Genomic DNA, 19,687 nt, shown 5'->3' with positions numbered 1-19,687 from the left:
ACAGCGTGTTTTGTCAATGTCCACCATTGTTTAAAGTCCCTCCGGGCTCCTGCTGGGGACATTATTTCTCTCTGTGTTTCATAGGCAGCGGGGGATTCTTCCTGATTTTAAAGGGGGCTCCCATGGATTGTGAATAATCTGCGACGTTGCTAACACAAGCTTTATCCAGCTGCCTTGTAACACACAGAAAGGGTCATGTCTGAGTGATCTGCGGGCATTTTGAAACAATCTGAATCAGAAAGAGGAGAGTTGGCAGGTCACCCAGAGAAACCACTGTGCACACAGCAGTTTCAATACACTTATTGGAAAATAATGTCTTTCTGAACGCTTGCTAAACATTTGCTTGTCCTCAGCCCTCAAAGGCCATACCTCAGCTGTTGTAACTCAGGCCAACCCATCTCTTCTTAGTTAATACTACATAGCACATAGTCCAGTTTGATGTAAAGGCAGCCAAGCGAGGGAGAGCAATGTGGTACCTTACCTAGGGCTTGAGCTGATGTCCTCCAGGGCTGTGAGTGAGAGGCAGCTCCCCCGGCCAGGCAGGCCTTTCTAGGCTCCTTCTTCCAGGTCTGTCTCTGTGTACCCCAGGTGGTATCTTCCCTTAGGGCATCCACTTGGCTTTCTGCTCTGTTATCCCAGGGACATACAGCCATTTCTCCGTAGAGGACAGGTGAAGCCAGCTTGTGTCTGGGCACCCTAAAGCAATTCAGAGCATAGCAAGCAACTCTGCAGAGCCATGGCATGGGAGGCACACTTTATCAGCTGTGTCCGTAGCTCATCTAACACCTCCCCTTTCTCCTTTTTAAATAAAAAAGGGAAAGATACCATTATTTAACTCTTTAACAAAATAATTTATAGAAATAATTTACAAAACAAGTGGGTGCAGTTTATCAGAAAGATTCATACAAAGGAAGGACCTTCAAGTCCAATGGAGCAAAACGCTCGACAGTAACGATCACATGTATACACAAGCATATACAGATACACCATGTATTCACCACATACTGATTAATGAACTAAAAGATTAATTGTAAAGTGGGTAAATAAAAAGCTGGAGATTCACTGAATTAGAATGCTGAGTATGCATTAAAAATCAGTTGATGTGTTTATCAATAACTATAAAAACTAGCCTTACCTTAGGGCAGGTATTCTGACTGGAAAAAGCTCTAATAAGAACATCTCTTTCTCTCCCACACTCGAGTACATTGGTCATTATTTTAACACAGTCTGAAGGATTGGGGTAGATCATAGGTCAAGAGTTTGAGAATTTTACTCCTGATTTTGCCACCAATCAATTGCGTTAACAACCAAGGCAAGTCAGATTTCTGCTACATTTCACAGTTTCCCTTTTGTAAGTGGGATAATATTTCTTACAAGTTTTTGTAAAGCAGTTTGAGATCTTGGGGAGAAGGCAGCTATTTAAATGCTCTATGTTATTATTTTAGGCCCTGATTCAGGAAAACATATAAGTATATGTTTAAATCCTGCTGCTTTAATGGGTCAAAAGCACCTACTTTAGGCTAAGCTCATATTGATGTGGTCTTCCTGGAAAAGCTGCACTAAAACTTCTAATTGCTCCTATTAAAAATATAGCCCGTTGAAGCTTACTTAAAAAATACAGTTAATTTCTAAAAGGGGGGGGTGGGGGGGGTGGGAAGTAGAGAATTAATGGCAGCTCAGCGTATTGAAGCTTTACCTTCCATGTTTTATTCAGATGAAAGAGGCATGCAGGACTACCCATGCCTTTTTGATTAGATGCATGCAGCAGACATTAGGTCCCCTTCAAAGATCCTTGGGCCGTATGGAGCCAGGAGCAGCTCTGCGTTGTCATCGGAAAAAAAAAAAAAAAAAAAAAAAATCAAACTCTTTTTCTCGGAGCCAGGCTTCTTCCCCCAGCTGCCCCCTCCCATATTTGTATATATTTCAAGAGTAGAGTCGGGCTTAGTTTGTTCATAAACTGCAGTTCCTGGGCGGACCCCACACACAGCTGGGCTTTAGCGGCTGGATCCGCCTTCCCGGCAAGCCTAGCCGGGAGCCTCGCAAACTGGGGGCTCCGGGCTTGACAGCAGAAACGCAGGAGACTGGCTTCACCGAGGGAAGATGAATTGGTCAACGCCGTGAAGCCGGGCTTCTAGTCGCTGGCGGGATCCAGAAAATGGGTTACTGGAGGAGACCGGGTCTGCTTTCATTACTGCTGCTCTCCTTCTGTGAGTAGAAAAATGTTTCTGGTTAGACACCGCTAAGCAACATACTCCGAGAGGTCGTTTATTTTTCCTTCCTCCAGCAAAATAGCTAATCTTTGATTTCTCCCCGGACAGCAATTAGCTGGAGGATTGGAAATAGCTGAGAATTCAGTAGAATACACCGCTACAACTGCATCAGCTGTGTATTTCTCTTACGGCAAAGCGCGAGCGATTGCCTTGGTGGAAAGCGCTGCGTGCTCGCTTGGAGCAGCTCGCAGATGTCAGTGTTTACAGTGCAAAAATATATATAGGTCAGCATTACTTGTTGGAAGTTTTTATTTTATTGAGGGAGATTAAAAGCAACTGAAGTGCACTGCTGAACGATCTGGCTTCGACAGTGTCCAGATGTGATGAAGTTTGCAGCTTAGAACTTTTATCAGCCCCGGTTTATGCGCAGAATTAATCGAACTATTAAAGAAGGAAAGAAGTGGGGAGAGGGGGAGGAGAAGTGTCTTTGCAACAACATCTGGTTATTCAGCAAACCTTTCCAGCACTTACGTAAAGATTTCTTTGTAATAAGTGCCCTGTTTAGGTTTTGATAGCACTTCTTCAATACTGTAGATAAAACCCTCCAGCAGCACTTGAAAATATGCCCATCCATGGTTTAACTTCTCTTGTTTATGTCTTGATGGCTGTTTCATAACAGGGAATAGATTTGTATATAAGTGAGTGTTATATACACATCTCCTAAGTATGTGTGTGTGTCTTTCTGTATATACAGTGCCTGTGTATGTGTATACACACATATATCCCTATATAGTATATATTTATGTATTTGCACAGACAATGGCACTTTTTACAGTGCACTCTTACAAAAACAGACCCATTCCCCTCACTACAGAAATTTCAATGCAACTAAAATTGCTTTTTGCTCAAAGCGATGAAGTAGGAGGATTATAATTCCAGTATTTTTACATCCAAATGAAAGAACAGGAGGCAGGGATCTGTATCTGCATTCACTTTACATGGGTCCCCCTATCTACAGGAGCAGGGAATGAAAGAATACGATCAGTCAGTAATTTGGGTGTAGGCAAATACAAGCCTTGGTGCCATTGTCGAAGCACAGAAGACCCAGGGTCTGGTTTGGCTGATTTTTTTCAAAAAGTTGCGGAGGTATATAGTGTTTGTTATTGTAGATAATACCCTAAAGTGTGGTTTGAAATGTAGGATGCTATAGCAATAACATCCTGCTAAATTAATCACATTCGGAACAGAACTGAAGGAATTACTACAAGGTAATATTTAAAGCACAGTCTTGGGTTGGTTTTGGTAAGAAAGAAGACCACTAATTATCCTTCAGAAATACCTAATTTTGGAGTTATTTAACTTATGGTTTCCTTTTTCTGAAAGTCAAGGTTTTAATCTGAAGGAAGCCAAACCAAAACATATCATGATTACTAAGTTCATCTGAAAGGTTACGTGAGTGATATGATGACAAAATTTGCCTCTGTATGGGGAAAAAAAATAAGCCAAGGCTTGCTCTCTGTGATTCAGCTCAACAGTGATATATTTTCTGGGGCTGCCTCTGCTTCCCTTGCGTATAGTGTTAAGATCAACCCTACAGTCATTCTGAGACAATAAAAGTACCCTGGGAGTCCACTTCACATTGACGTTAAGAGAAAAAGGAACAGCAAGTTCCCCAAATTGACAGAAAATACACATTCAGCTGTTCTTCAAGCCACAAATCCCACCATTCATCCAGCCTCTCTTTAAAAAGTGACAGTGCTAGCCTGGTGACAGCAGCTAAGTCACTCCTCTTAGCGCAGAGATTTAAGACTTGCCACAGAGAGCATGGTCTGAACTGCATCTCAGGTATCCAGAATAACTCCAGCTGATCATCTTTAGGGACTTTCCTGCTCTCTCTACAAGTTTACACTGGGGCAGCACAGACCCCAGTTTATGCTCCACACTGCCTGTCCCTATCCCTTTAATCATGAACAGCACATCTGACCGCTTTTGTGAATACATGATGAAAAACTGGATGATCTTTAAGGTCCCTTCCAACACAAACCATTCTATGATTCTACGAAAAAAGGACTGTAGTCTGACAGACCACTGAAATTTCAGCTACTGGATTTCCCTAATTCTCCCTGGCCAGCTATAGCAGGGCTTCAAAATACCTACCCTTAAACTTCTCCCCAGTGGCAGTGGCTGCTGGAGGGCAGCATTTTTACACAGCCTTCTCAGCAGAAGGTGCTAACAGAAACTCTCATGCAGAGGAATTGGAAATCCTTCCAGGGCAGAGAGCTGGCACAGTTCTGGATTTACCTAGCCCAGGACAAAAAATGCAAGGATCATTCAGGATTGGAAAACTTGTCTTACAGTGGGGCAGGGGGCTGAAGGCTTTCAATGTCTTTCGTTTGGTCAGGAGAGAGCTGGGAGGTGAGCTAGTCATCCTCTATAACCAGGTCCCAGAGAGATGTTTTCTGGCAGAGGGCTTCCTCTTCTATGGGACAGAGGAAAAGCAAGATTTACACACTGGAAGCTGAAACCAGACACTTTTGTATTAGAGCATAACACAGTAAAGTTGTTCCAGCAGGTAATTACTCAGGCTCAGGATGTGGTGGATTTTTGTTGCTCAAAGCCTTCAAGACTGCAAGGCTATCTGCTCAGTAGACTATACCCCATTCAGCAGTTACGGACTTCATACTGGGATTACTGCATTGTGCACATGGAAACACTCTGGCCTTAAAGTTAATAATTAGTTTTCCTGCCCTGTTTTGCATCGGAATCAGCAAAGCCTCCCTCATGCTGTGTCTGTCAGGAATAGGGCTCAGGTCAGACCACGCAAACATGGGGCCGAGCAAAATCTCATCTCATGAAGAGGAGAGAACAGCACCACAACTCTCTGAGCTGAGACAACTTCAAGAATGTGAGCTAAGTGTCACTGGTGTGACGACAGCTCTCAGGGCATGAAGAGCCCCAGGAGCCCGGCAGAGTGCCTTTGAGCATCCAACCTCCAAAAGAGCACATGAAACTCAAAATCTGCCAGGGCATATAGCACTTACCAAGGGAGAGCTGTATCCCATTGGATCTGCTGAAGCTCCAAAGAAAGAGAAAGAGGATTTGTGAAATGAGGGAAGGTTGCAGGTTTGCTTCCCCATAACTTGGTCTCCCATTAAAATTCTGGCCCACTAAAATATCCTGACATTTTTTGCTGTGAGTCTCCTGAGCTTCCTTTGCTACAGTCCCTCAAGGCACTTTGATGGCTCCGCAGATAGATCATTCGAGGGGGTATCACTTGGTAGACGGTGGCTCTCTGAAACCACATGCTCTTTCCTGCTTGCACAAACCAGCCCCTGTTCCCCCAGTGAGCCTCTTCAGCTAAATATATAAAGCGTATATAATTCATAAATCATGACAGGGAGCTCCGGGGCTGTCAGAAAAACATCTCTGGCTTTTGATCTGCTCAAGAAATCTCTGACCTATCCCAGGCTCCTCAGGCAGCTTGTTCAAGAAGTCAGCCTCTTATTTCTAAGGTCACCAGAGCTAAAACCAGGGGTCGTACTGCCACCAAAATGCCAGCCCACGCCTCGGGCAGCAGAGCTATTGGGATTGCACCCCAACACCAATGCACACACAATTCAGAAACACAGGGTGAATCCTGAGCTGGTGAGAGGATGAGGGAAGGAAGAGGATGAAGGAAGAGTCACCCTGCATTTCTCAGGCAAATACATCTATTTGCAGAAAGGGACTTTGCAGGAGCTGAGCCGGAGCAGAGGAGTGCACCTCTTTTCCCAGGCTACACAGAACACGGAGGTGGGTGCTGCCCGCCCCAGGACACATGGCTGCAGAGTCGGTTATGACCATCCTTCTCAAGTACCAACATATTTTGCTTTGGTGTTGTTTTAAGACAGCCAAAACACCAAGGAATAAATTATCATCCTCAAAACAAACCAAGAGGGTTGCAAGGGCGCCACATTGGCTGAGTGTAGGTAGCTGGGTTGGGGGCTGGTGCAGAATCCCGCTGCCTGAAGGAGAAACTTGTGCATCCTACCATGAGGCTAAATAAGAACAAAGTTGCAAGAAATTCTCCACTTAGGAAATAAAAGGGAAAGCACAAGAAAAACCCTGACAATGCAAAACTGTCATCCTCTGCAGTGCTGCAAGTGGCATGAGACTCAGCAAAGAAAGTGATGGATTAGTTTGAATTCACATTCACACTTCTCCAAATCTGATACTACAGTTTCAGCCCTTGGTGTAAGTTAGACTAACTGGGGCTAAGGAAACTGGCAGTGTACAGCTATGTCAGGTTCATGAAAGTGGGCATTTCCTCACCCCTTGCATCTCCAGCTTTGCTGACTTGAAACAGGCCAGTCATCATTAAAGCTGCTCAAATCTGTACTTTAGCAGGGGGCTTTGTGGAAGAAAGTCCTTTTTGAAATACAATTCCATGGAATTTGAAATTAAAACATACTGTTTTCTCAAAAAAAAAAGCTGTTTTTTACTGCATTTTTAGTGGTGTTATCACTACTCAATGATGGTCACAAAGACATTTTTGTGCACTAGTAGTAAAAAAGTTCAGCCAGCTGCAATCATGATACTTGTTACTCCCATTAGAGATGGAGTCCTGAACAGATGCATCCCACATATTCACTGAATATGCAGAGAGCAAACATTGGCATTAAAAACAGGTGACTGGGGGCTTTTATTCTGAGAAAGTATTAAACGCTATTGCCTGTCCTCCACAGCTTTATGTTGTCCCATGTTTTGCTCTGTCGAGTTTATTTCCTCAGGACATTACTATCCTCTCCCCTTAGTGATAACTCTTTGCAATAACATTTGCTTTCAGCTGGGCTTCACAGTGTTGCAGCTTGCCATAAACTAATGAACTCTCCCATAGATTGTCATGTTTTCAAGGAAGCGCAACATCTGATCTTTTTATTAAAAAAAAAACAGTCCCACCAAGGAGACAAAATCAGCAGCTCCCACACACTTTGCTCTTTTCACATCCAGTGTTAAGCGCTGTGTGCCAAGTGAAAGCCTCGTCCTGGAAGGGGCCTCCATGTACAGGGGAGATAACACCACTGATGGCTGCCTGCCTTATCAAACCTGTGGATTACAGCTACATTATCTCCATGCTGGACCCCAACTGTGGGATAACATTTCCTTAGGGATCTTCAGGGGGAAATGAAGGGGTGGCTGAAAGCTGTCTTGGCCCTGCTCACATGCACATCCCTGAATTCAGAGACGACCATTGTGATCCTGCCTCCGGAAAGGATCTGTAACATCCATCAGAGTCATATTTCTTGTTCGTCAGCTGGTTCATCTTTTTGTTACAGCCCATGTAGGGCTGAAACTCTCCTGCCAGCTCCTGGTAGCTGTTAAGCTTTTAGGAGAAGTGGGAGAGCCTGCTTATCATGCAAGCCCCTCTGTAGCCCATGCTCCCACCAGTCACGCTGCCCCAGGACTTACCCTTTCATGGAGCTGTTCCATTGCAGTGTTTTGCTTCCCATTAATAAGCCAGGAACATGCCTGACAAACGATAGCTGATTTATACTACAGCAAATGCATCTCAGCATTGGGGCAATTAAGGCATCCAGCTGTACACTGCAGCCTGCCAGTCTGCACTGGACGGAGGGCTGTCGCCCACATGGATTCTAGCAGCTCCAGGGAAATACCTCAACCCAAGTGTTACCCTTGACTCAACAGGATTATTTACATCTGAATTCAGAATTAATTTTTTTAAAAAAAAAAAAAAAAAAGATGTTTTCAACATTTCCAGGTGCAATGTGCAGCTATCAGCAAAAGCAAGCCGTAACGTGGAGCTGATGTGCAGCTCCAGTGGTGGCAGCTGCTGGGTGTCACTTTGCAGAGTCCTGCACTCCAGTTTGACCCACAACTTGGCCATGACTCTCAAAGTGGTTGAAGCAGCATTGTACTGGACATGCTCTGCCTGTGGCAAGACCTCTCACCTTGCCACAATGCAGCTGGAAGTGTTCCATTTAGCTCCACACCATTTACTCTCCACCAGGTCTGAAACTCCAGCTCTCCTGGGTAAGCAGAGGTCCAAAGAAAGCCATCCCCAGCAGCTTCCACCACAGCTCCAGAGTCAGTGCTGATGAAGCCTGAAGGTGTCTGAAGGAAACACCTGCCTGCCTTCACTCAGCCTGCAAAAAGTTGTTGTCCTCCCCTTGCAGCATATGATGGGAAGTCCTTTGACCATACGTGGGAGCTGGAGAGTCCATGCCTCCTGGACCATCACACCCTAATACATGCCCTACATACAAAGCAGCGCTGATGAGCTTGTGCCAGCAACTGGAACCAGCACAGGCATGGCAGTCAGCAACAGGGCTGGCGTTTTGCCCTGCTCCAGGCAGGGCTGATCCCTGCAGCAGTTGCCTGAGGTGACACTGACTGACAGTGACCCAATTACTGATTTGGCATCTCCTTACCCCAATATCTGAGCACCCCCTAGTCTTTTCAGTTCCTTCAATATCCCTGTGAAGAAGTTTCCTCCTGGATCAACACACTTTTCTTATATCTTTCCTTCTGGGATGCCCAGAGTCATCTGCTGAAGTTCCTGGCCTGCTGGTTTTTACACCACTAAGAGGTGTCTTTTCCTTAGATCACCAATGCAAAACCCTGAGATTTTGATGCTGATCCCTTCTCACTTCAGCCATTCCAAACCAGAAGGCTTGGCTGTGTCCTGCATTGCCTTGGGGCACCATGCACCCCATCAGAAAGATGATACTGCCAATGTGAATTCATACCATGCCTGGCACTAGAAATCCAGAAAATAATTTATTCTCCTTTCCTGCAAAATCAGGAACTCAGCCCCCTTCCCAGGAATGGGTCTTGGGAGTGCCACGACTACAAGTGCTTCTAGGATCTTTACAATTAATACTGGTACAGATATTTCTTGAAAAAGATCCATTGCTGTTTGCAGGTAGATCATTTAATAAAATGCCACCCATGCAGAATGAATGCCCGTGTCCCCTGACAAGTGTTTGACAGAGTAGATCAACAGTCAACACAGCTGGGACACGATGAGGAACATCTGTCTGATGTTGCTTGATAAAACTTCCTGCCTAGGAGACTCTAAACACCAGCATCCAGCATGGAAGAAACTGAATCAGCTGCTGTCTTGCTGCATAAAGCATTTTTTCCATGCTAGATCTATCCCAAAATTAGCCCCAACCAGTCCACGATAGCAAACAAGACCCTTCTTCTTACAATGGGAAGTGACACACAGGGCCATAAGCAACGAGCAGTTGAATGAATCATCCTTCTTCAAATAGACCCAGGGTACAAGCATCCACAGAAATAAGACCAATGGATCCCCTGGGAGCTCAGTTCCTGCCATGTCTTTAATATGTCAAAAAGCATTTGGTGGTAGAAAATGGTCACAGATGTTCCCATCAGAGGCAGAGGCTCTTTGCTTGAGGGTGAGATCCCTTCAGCACACATTTACTCTGGTTTTGTATAGGTGCCCTGTGCTTACCTGTTTGTAAAAAAGTGTCACAAGTGCCAAGCTTTTCTTTCCCACTTACCAGGGCTATCACCTCTGCAACAGGCTGCAGCTCAGGAGGCAGCTCTTGGGCAGAAGTATTGTTCACCCATATTCAGACCATGGTTATGTTTCAGGAGGTGTCCTGGGGCAGGATGCTGAGTTGAAAAGGCAATACGCTATTGCAAAATTAAGAGATCTCAGAGCAGATTGTGAACAGAGAACATTCCCCTCTTTGTCCGTTCCTCCATGCTGGAGAAGCAGCTTTCTCCCCTGCACCTTGTCCCCTCCAGCCACTGCAGCTCCCTGCAGCTGTGCTGCAGCTCTGCCCAGGGGCTAGGACTTGCAGGAACCCTCTCCTTCACCTGCAGGAGGGATCTTTCAAGAGGCATCACACAGACAAACAAGCTCCTATTACTTTCATTTGCAGAGAAAAAGCACTTCAGGTCCTGTCAACAGGACACTTGGTTCCATTCCTGCAAAAATTCCTTTCTAAAAACCTGCTCCCTTTGCCCTCCTGCTGTAGCTCTCTTTTGCTTTAGAAAAATGGAAAATATTCAAGTTGAATTCAACCCTACCAGGCAGTGCTTTTTAGTAGGTTACAACACAAGCTCCTTAAAAGGGACGCCTTAGGAGATGCGAGGAAGTTTTTAGTGTCTGTAATCCAGGCTAGCCTCAAATTCAATTTCCCTCTGACAGCCCAAATTACTTAATTACTGTTAGATCCGGCCTAAATGAGGGCAAAACTCAACTCTACGTAATAATTTTAACAGACATAAAGAACAGGCACTGCTGGAACAACTTGATGACAGCACACCGATGGAGAATTAACAGAACATCTCTGCCCCGGCAGCACATCGCACAGTCCCTTGCAAGCCCCGCTTCTCCTTGGGAAACAAAATGATACAAATGCAAAGAAACACAAACTAGTCAATCATAAAAAGTCCACCCGAGATACAAAGAGCAGCTCCAGTCTAACATCTCTTTGTGGGCTCATCAAAGTCCTAGCAGATGGTAAATCGAATGTGTGCCAGGAATTTCAAACACTCCTCAGGAAGTTCATCTAAATCATCAGTAAACCATTTGCACTTAAAACAGAGCGAACCCTGTTGCCCAAATGTGACCCAGATAATGTTTCTGACATGTTTACCTATTTGGATGATATCTTTAAATTTCAATTCCATCTATTCACAGAGATCCAGGATTCCTGCAGAGCCTGAAAAATATACACAAAACTGAATTCCAGAGTATAATATGATGATAATAGTAAAAAAAAAAAAAAAAAAATCCTGCTGTGCAGTAGTTTTACTTGAATTGCAGTAGTTAAGACTGAGCAACATCTGCAACTGACTTGCAGCTCACTTGCTTTTGCTGTTAGGTTCATTACTGCTGCTTTTTTCTGTGTAGAGAGGGGAGCTTATCTCTGCTTCATCTTCCTTAGAATGAGATGGAGAAGCTGCAGTTAAATAGGATATAGGATAGACTGTTGGTAGCTCTGGAGAAACAAGAGCAACAAAAATTATGGCAACAGCACTGGGGAGTTGGTTGACTCTTACCTTCTGCCACTCGGCTCCCAGACCTGCAAGTGCTGTTGAATCCTCAGCAATTTCTGCAATGGCTTATGATGAGCTCAAACCACCCCTGCGTGGCCAGGCTGTGACTCCTTCTCCCAAGCAGTGTGGGAGGTTGGAAGAAGGGACTAATTTTTAAGACGAGGATTTAGTCAAAACCAGATCACTGCAAAGGGTTCTTCAAAGGGCTGAAATGTCGGAGTCCTCTGGAAACATGGCATGTGAATCCCCAGTCACCAGAAAGCTCTTTCCATGGGGGATGTGCTAGTTTAGTCCTCTGCAAACCCCACCAGCAGCTTACACAAACCAGCCCATGGTGTATACTAAGGCACTGCTCTACCCTGCAAAGCCCCAGATAAGCAGAGGTGCTGGCAAAGCTGCCAAAATTGCTTATGAACATTGTACTCAGCCGTTTCCCCCTTCCTCAGACCTTGAATAAATTGCTCTGCTTTCCATCCAGTGAAAAGAAATGGCACGTTCCTCTCACAGGCCATCCGAGCTGGTGGGAGTCGATGTGGTGGGGCTGTGGTGTGACGCTGGTGGAGGTAACCACACCGGTCTGGGTGTATATGTGGTTTTTCCTTGGGCTGACCTGCAGCTGTGGGGGGGGGTTTCCCTCCAGACCCCAAACTTGTTCAGGCTGTGCTGCCACCTTGGCTTGCTCTTTCGCTTTTCCAATACCACACATGGGTGGGAAGGAGAGCAAAAGATATGAAAGGGAAAGGAATAAGGGCAATAGGTGCAATGAAAGGGACTTGTTGCCAGCTGAGATCTTGAATTGCAGCTTCAGACATGGGACGGCCATGAGGCTTTGTTTGCGTCATAGCTCCTCGCATTTGATTTTCATAGCCCAGTATTTAACCAGCAGCTGCTGAATGCCTAATGGGATAAGTACAGTTATTATCAGGCAAACTCACAGCTGCTTTTGTCTGCCAGGGCAGTTTTTGCTTGGCGTGATAACGGCGCTGGAGGTACCAGCCATAATTACACAGCAACCCACAACAGCCAGCACACACTTGGCACTTAGGGATTAAAAAACCCTATGTTAAGCTGCTGCCCTGTGCAACTTGAGGGACTCCTGCACTAACCTTCAACCCTCTCTCGGGCCGCCTTTTCAATGAAGGATGCTGGGCATCCCTGCTCATCTCCTGAAGGCATAAACAAGCCTCCAGAACAGCAGACAAACCCCTAACTTGTAGGTTCCCTCCTGGTTTTAAGACAACTTTGCTCATCTGGAGAGTCAGCACAAGTCTAGGTGCAGTGGTGACACCCACATAGAGCTGTGAATTTGCCCACCAGCATCGCCTTCAGGACTGTCCTGTCCTCCCCCTTCATGACTTGTCATCTGTCCCTGCAATCACAGATTTGGTGCCACTTTATGTTCAGATTGCAGCCTGGCAAGTGGCAAATGCTGTTACACAATCCATCAGCTCAGGCAGGCCTAATTCAGCAATTCAGATTAACTTGATTTAGGTGCTTGCCCCGCTGAAGAAGGTGCTTGGGGGCTTACTGAAAAATAATGCAAATAACATGCAAACAGGAGTCCCCCCAGCCAACAGCTTTACTGATCGTCCAGTGAAGTTAAAGTGCATCAGCAAAATGGATTCAGAATTACAACATTTTCAGACATTGCTGAATGTTTCAGAAAGCAGCAGAAATCCACAAAGATGCTTAAAAATAATTAAGTAAAATAAACTTTATCTTAATAATTTAATGCAGGGAGTAAACAGAGATGATTTGCTTGTAATGCCCTGTCATGTCCAACATGCAGTTTTTCCATAACTCTTTTCTAATGGGTTGCATGAGGACTTGGATGCAAAGTAGCCGCATGGAGATGGGGAAGATCCTCCAGGAATTGCTTTGCATGTGGAAATGAATTTCAGTTCAGCCACTTCAGAACATTTTTTTTGTTTATTTTCCACTGAAATGAAATCAACCGCGATTGCGTCGCATGCGGGATTGGTTAGCCAGTTACATAATGCTTAATAAATCCAAGAGAAATAATATAAAACACATCACCCATTCTGGGAAGAGTAACAGTATCTCAGCCGGTGTCACTAACCCGCCTGGGCCAGGCATCGGCAAAGCATCTGAACCAGTGCCGGGGGGATGCAGGGTTGTGCTGCTGCATGATAGACGCGATTAGGAAAAATGTTTGTGGCGTGTTTAGAAGCCTTGAAGACAGACAGATTTCCCGGGTAGACCGTGTGTAATGGTAAGGGTACACTGAAAATCAGAGCTCACACTCCTGCAAGGAGGGCAGCTCACCCTGTCCCGCAAGGCAAAGCACACACGTGCTTGCTCGCCCAGCTCCAGCTGTATCTGCTGCTCGTGCAAGGTATTACTTCACCCTATTAATTTCCCCCTGAGTACTTCATAAAATCATAACAGCCCTGTAAACAGAAAGAGCAAGATTTGGTGATTAAATTATTTACTACAGATTATTTCCGCAGTGGCAGTGTGGAGGAGAGAGGAGATTTCACTGAGAAGTCAGCACTGGTGGTCCCTGGGGAGCGAGAAGGAAGGGAGATGACCCAGGACAGGGCTGTCAGGCTAAACACAAAACGGTGGTGCTGACTTGCATCCACAAAAATAGGGTGTGCAGGAAGCCTGCAGGTACCTCCAGCTCTGCAGGGCCAGCACCTCAGCTCTCCCAAATAAGCTGTTCAAGCCATGGGTTCATTGCCCCAAGCACACTCCACCGCTTTGCACGGACCAGCTCTCCTCCTCCTTTCTGCATTTCCCTGCCTGCTCTGCTCCCCCGCTTTGCTTACAGTCCCAGGGGAGACCTGCTGCCACTTTCACCCACGCTGTGGTTAAATATCAACAGAGGAAAATCTAGGGATGAAGGGGTTAATTACTACAGGCTCAGCACAAGCCAAGTCTGTAAGTGACTCCCTATTGCTATTTCGAAAAGAGACTGCCTGGAAAGGGAAAGGAAAAAAAAAAAAAAAAAAGAGAGAGAGGTTTACTTTACAACCATCATTATTTCATCTGTAGAGTTTATACAATGGAAAATAAAAGCCAGGGTACGCGGAGTCAAATCATTTCTGTTTCATTAATGGTATGGAAATCGTTTTGTTTTTATAGGGGAAAAACAAATGTGAACTTGATGTGTGTGTGCGCGCGCGCATGCAACTCCCTTCATTGCAAAGGGCAGAGCAGTGAAATCCAGAAATAAAAAATGACTCAGAGGCCGTAGGATCTATGAGTCAGTTGAGCTGTTGTTGTTTTTAAACACACACGAGAGCACAATATGGCAGATAAGAGCCCTCCAGTCGCAGGCGTCCCTGCCAGCCCAGCCATCCCGTGGCAGCACACCTGCTCCCTGCCAGCCCGGCACCAGCACCCAAACAGGGCCCAGAGGGATGCAGCATGGGGTGTCCCAGGAGGAGCAGCTTTGGGGGACAGAAAGTGAAAACTGGGACAGGAAACGGGATCTTATGGAGGGAAAGCATCTTGCTGTGGGTAGAGGAGAAGGGTCCCTGGTGTTGCCTGATTTCAGTGCCTTGGGCATGAGCAAGATGGGCTGTCACGGCGGATGGAGGACACAAGCAGCTCCGAGGGCAGATGGAGGACTGTGGGGTCAGGCATGTTCCCCCTGCCCTCACCCACAGGCACAGACATCAACTGACTGAAATCAAAGAGAAACTGCTCTGGCCAAATCCTCACCACCAAGTGCCAGGCAGCACCTTGCTGGCACCCAGCACTTCAGTCTGCCCGGATGGTGTCAACTTTTTTGGGGCACAACCCTGGGCTACCACTGTATGAAATGTCCTGATGCCCCACAAGCAGAGTCACAGCCCTGACGCATAGACAGTTTGCAAAAGGTACCCAAGAAATACTGGAGATTACCAAAGCAGAAGGACGGACAATATTCGACAGAGCTTGTCTCTCTCCCCAGGGTGAAGTTAGATCATGATGTAATTTAAGCATCTGAAAGAGATTGGAGAAGTCTGCTGGTATGATCCATACCCAATTTACTTTGTAATGAGACTAAGCAGTATTTGCTAAACACTTAATTTAAAGGGATATTTTCACAAAGGAAAAATAAGTGGTGGAATAAGCCAGTTACCAGCCTGTTTGAAGAAGTTCCAAGCAAACCAGAAATGTATACTGCATGTCTTTCTGGCACTGGGAAGGACTGATGTCTAACGCAATCAAAATCAGTCCTTTTTTATTCACCAGGAAACATTACTGGCTCATTCCTTGCTCCATACTGTACTCTGCCAAGTACAGCATTTATTATGCAGGACGATGTGGGACCACATACCTGAGGGCAGAGCCTGGTCCTCTGAACTGAATGCAGCCTGAGCGCTGCCGAGTATCCTGGGGGAGTCAGGGGCTTGTGCCTTGAAGGGGCGAAAAATGGGATAACAATTTTTCAGCTCCATTTGGTCTGCTTTCCCTCTCTTATGAAGATACACTGTAAAACACATGGATGGAGAAGAATGGTCTGATACTAAAGCCTGATTTGGTTCAGCAGCTGAAAGTAGCACTAGATCCCACCACTGGAGAATAGAACTGTGCTGGAGGAAGCCGAGCTGCATCTGAAATAAAAGTACAACACCTTGAGGTCTAGTTCTGGGGAGATCCTGCAGCACTGCAGGATGCCACAGCAAGACTAGGCGCTTTCTGACAGATCAGACCTAGCTCAAGCTGGAGCCAACTGCAGGAAATCTGGGATTTCCGTTACACAGGTTGTGATGGACCATTGTAATGGGGACTTCTGACCCTGCATAGGATCTCCTGAAAATCAGGGACATAGGAATTACCCTGATGTAGCCTGTCGGTGACACTGGCAGTTGCTTCATGGAGGAGGCAGCTCAGGAGTAACCTGCCAGTGGAGAACACCAAGGTCTTGGTGTTCTCACGTGGGTCAGCGAGAGAGCAGAGCCCATCAGCCCTGCTATTGTTTTAATCTTAAAAATAAGTACTGTATATAATAGGGAAGGAATTTGTTTGTTCTCATAATAATTTTATGAGAGGTTCTGTTATTGTGTAGTCATGTCATTAGCCATGGATGAAAGCCCAAGGCAAAGCCTAGTCCTAAACTCCACAGCGGACAAAGGATTTGCTGCTGAGCCTGGGCTCACCCAGGTGGGAAAGTGTGTCTCAGCACAGGTCACGTTTCCATCAGGGCACCTACCTGGGGGTTTCCAGGAGCAACGTGGCTGCAGGGTTGAGAGAAAGGTGCTCCCCAGTCCTGTGTTTAAGTGTGCTGCTGACTAGAGAAAGGCACAGAGCATGGCAGCTAATCTCCCAGGCCTTAGTCTCCCCAAGTGCAAAGCCTTGGGATTACAGGTTGAGCGACCTGCACGGAAAAGATGAGCAGAGAGCTTCCAGAGCTGCCGCAGTAACAGCGAGCTGGGAAGCCCTCTGCAACTGCTGAGTTAGCATCAGCCCCATCCTGGGGTGCTTAGAGATACACAGAAAAGAGGGGGTAGACCTCACTGTAGAGTATTTCTGACCTAAAAACGGTCAATTTTTCTTTGTCCTTGAAAAATAAAAGCAATTTAAGGGCAATTTGCTACTGAAAGATGAAGTATAATCTGAAGGTTTTATAATGGAGGTCCTACTGTGACAGAGGCCTTGGTCCCCTCCCACATCAGGAGCAGTAGAGCTGGGGGCGGGTTGCAAATGCCTTAACATCTCGCACCAAGCGCCTTTCCTTAAGCCCACCTGGTGTTTAGCGGTCACAAAACAGCATGCCAGAGAGAATATCTGAGAACTAAAACCGCTCATTCTGCCCCGCAGTGAAAATGCACCGCCTGCATATACCATCACTTTGGCTATGAAGCACCTTCTCCTTCCCTGTAACAAATGCATCCTGCCTCCACCTCCATGCACCCCAGGCTTGCTCCTTAGTGATTCACCCTCTCTGGGGACTGCAGAGTGCAGAAAGCTGGAGCCAAAGTTAGGTGGTGGACGACCTACCTGCTCTCTGGGGCCACATTGGTAGAGACGAGCTAATGAGAGCCCAATTTATCCCGCTGGGTTCTTACAGCTGCAGTCACCATTGGCAGCTGAGCACCTGGCAAGTGAGCAAAAAGCTCATCTAATGGGAGCTGACTGATTCCATGGCTGCAGTGATGGGACTGGTATAAAATTCTCTTGGAGAGCTGTTTTAGATGACTCTTTTATGGGGGAAGAGGATGGATTATTGACTATGGCAGTGGTGCTTCAATGGGCCTTGCAGGTAGCCAAGCAGAGAGTGTGGATGATGCCCTGTGGGCAATGAGGAGGTTGGAGGGCTGCCCCAACACACATGAAAAAATATCCCGGTGTCCTTGGGTGGTGGTATCACCCCTGCTGCTCTTGCAGGAGGGACTCAGGCACTTTTGGTGTAGTTTTTTCCTTTATTCCTCTACTTGAAAACCATCTCATATTCTCTCACTAACCTCTCTGGGATCCCAGTTATAGATACCAGAAGAGTTGATCCGCTCTCATGCGCAAGAGAACAAGCCGTCCTATTGATGGGAAGCCAAGCTCACTGTGAGCCCACCTATCGGTGACTTCAAACCATCTTTCCAACTGTCATTCCACGATAACTTTGACTAACTGTACTATTTATTGGCTCACATCACATCCTTATGGCTTCAATTTAGTTTTGGAAAACTCAACCCCCATTTAATTAGTTTATAGTTTGTTCCAAGTTTTGCTTATCCAGCTTTTTTTTGTCTTTTTTGTTTTTTGTTTTTTTTGAAGTTTGTATTTTGATGTTTAGCATTTGCCTTGGCAACATCTGGAACCCCTTTATGGAAGTGTATTGTTACTTTTACTGCTCGTGCAGCTTTATTAAATCATCCGAGTATTAATATTGAAAGTGTTCATCTGGGTCTAATCAGGGCCAAGATGAGTGATGTGGCAGTTAAATTGTACCTACGAGCTAATGGTTCAAGGACACAGAGTCCTGAAGAAACTTCAGTGGGGCTTTGTGCTCTTCTTTTTAGCTTCCTCAAAGAAGTAGTAGAGGGAGAAAAAAGAGATATTCCTGCTCTGACCTTTCTTGCAGAGCAGATAACAGAATCACAGCCTGAGCTGGTTTAGAACAATTTGTCTCCAAAGAATTTTGTCCGGTTACTGCTATATTTCTGGATCACGTTTCCATATTTAACTCTTTCATCTACCCTGGCTTCTCTGCTCCACAGCACAAACAACTGCCAAGTTACAATCCCCACCACATACAGCAGTACAAAACTGCCAAGGGCTGACGTTTTGCTCTGAGACCTCAAGAAAACCCTCAATGTAAATAAGTAAATAACATACACAGTGGGTATAAATACATAAATAACAAACCTCATTGCTCTTCTGCATCAGGAGCATTGACAACCTAGATTTGTCCATTTGCTTCTCCTCCACAGGGCCCCCAGATGTCCCTGGGATGATGGTGCTGAGCCCATGCTTGCATACTGCAAGCACAGCACGAGCCCAGGCACAGGTCTGTTGAGCTGAAAGGGTGAAAGAAGAAATATGGCAGCGACACCACCAGAGCACAGCCCTGGGTGTGGTAGGGCTGGGGTTTGGGGGGAGAAAGCAATTTACCTTCAATTCTCTGTTCCCACATAATAACACCAATTGAGTTTGTAGAGTGCGGTGGCTGTTGCTGTTGACCAAGAGCCCCACGCAAATGCTAGGCTTAATTTCTGATCCACTTCTAAAACTCTCATCCTCAAGAGGAGTTTTGCCCGGGATCCTGCAAGTCCTGCCCCGGCAGAGCGAGGTGGGGAGGTGAGGGTGGGTCATGCTGGCTGCAGATCCTTCAAATCCCAGATGAAGTTACAATTTTGGTAGCTAACCCTTGGATAGATGCAGGGTATTGAGCCTGTTGAGATCACCCACAAAATCCCTGGGTGCCTCGGCAGGGCCAGAGCAGCCCCATGGACAGGGGGATGCTGAGCGAGAGGTTGTGGGCAGCATCCTCACATGCTTTACTCCCAGCTCCCCATCACCTTGCATGACATGATCCCCGCTGAGCCACATTTTAAGCCATGCATGGGTCATTTAAACCAAAATTTCCTTCTTCCAGCCTTCAGATGCAACAGGCTTTTCTTCTGCACCCAGGTTTCCCCTCCACCATTAACCCTGGCCCTATGTATGAGGCCATGGGAGCTTGTAAATGGTTTATTTCTATGCAGGAGCCTTCCAGCAGCTCCTTTATGGTTGTTGCATGGAGGGGGGTCTGGGCTGGCAAGGGAAGCAGAGCAGACTGTGTGCCCTGGATTTGGGAAGCAGAGAAGTTAAAAATCCCTTTTTGTTGTTGGGACAGTGTATGCATGAAAAAGAAGGGGACCTTTGGCTTGGCCACTGGCCATGAGCAGGTCACAGATATGACCTCCAAGAATGCAGGAGGTCCTGCAGGTTGCCCACAGACCCAGTGGTGCCTGTGGCTGTTTTATATCAGCAGGACCTTGCTTGCAGGG

The 19,687-nt window shown here is 46.1% G+C and overlaps 1 protein-coding gene across 2 annotated transcripts in view; it reads left to right on the top strand.

Annotated features, from left to right (window-relative positions):
• Positions 1-2,021: 2,021 nt before the first annotated feature.
• Positions 2,022-19,687, top strand: part of LOC141962848 (TGF-beta receptor type-2-like) — a 36,359-nt gene continuing 18,693 nt past the window's right edge. For both annotated transcript variants that reach the window (XM_074911534.1, XM_074911535.1), the window contains exon 1: positions 2,022-2,207. In XM_074911534.1, the coding sequence (XP_074767635.1) occupies positions 2,156-2,207 (52 nt within the window). In that variant the 5' untranslated portion in view covers positions 2,022-2,155. The remainder of the gene's footprint in view (positions 2,208-19,687) is intronic.

The sequence above is a fragment of the Athene noctua genome, chromosome 7 (assembly GCF_965140245.1).
Source record: "Athene noctua chromosome 7, bAthNoc1.hap1.1, whole genome shotgun sequence".
Lineage (NCBI taxonomy): Eukaryota > Metazoa > Chordata > Aves > Strigiformes > Strigidae > Athene > Athene noctua.
This window is presented reverse-complemented; position numbering and strand designations above follow the sequence as displayed.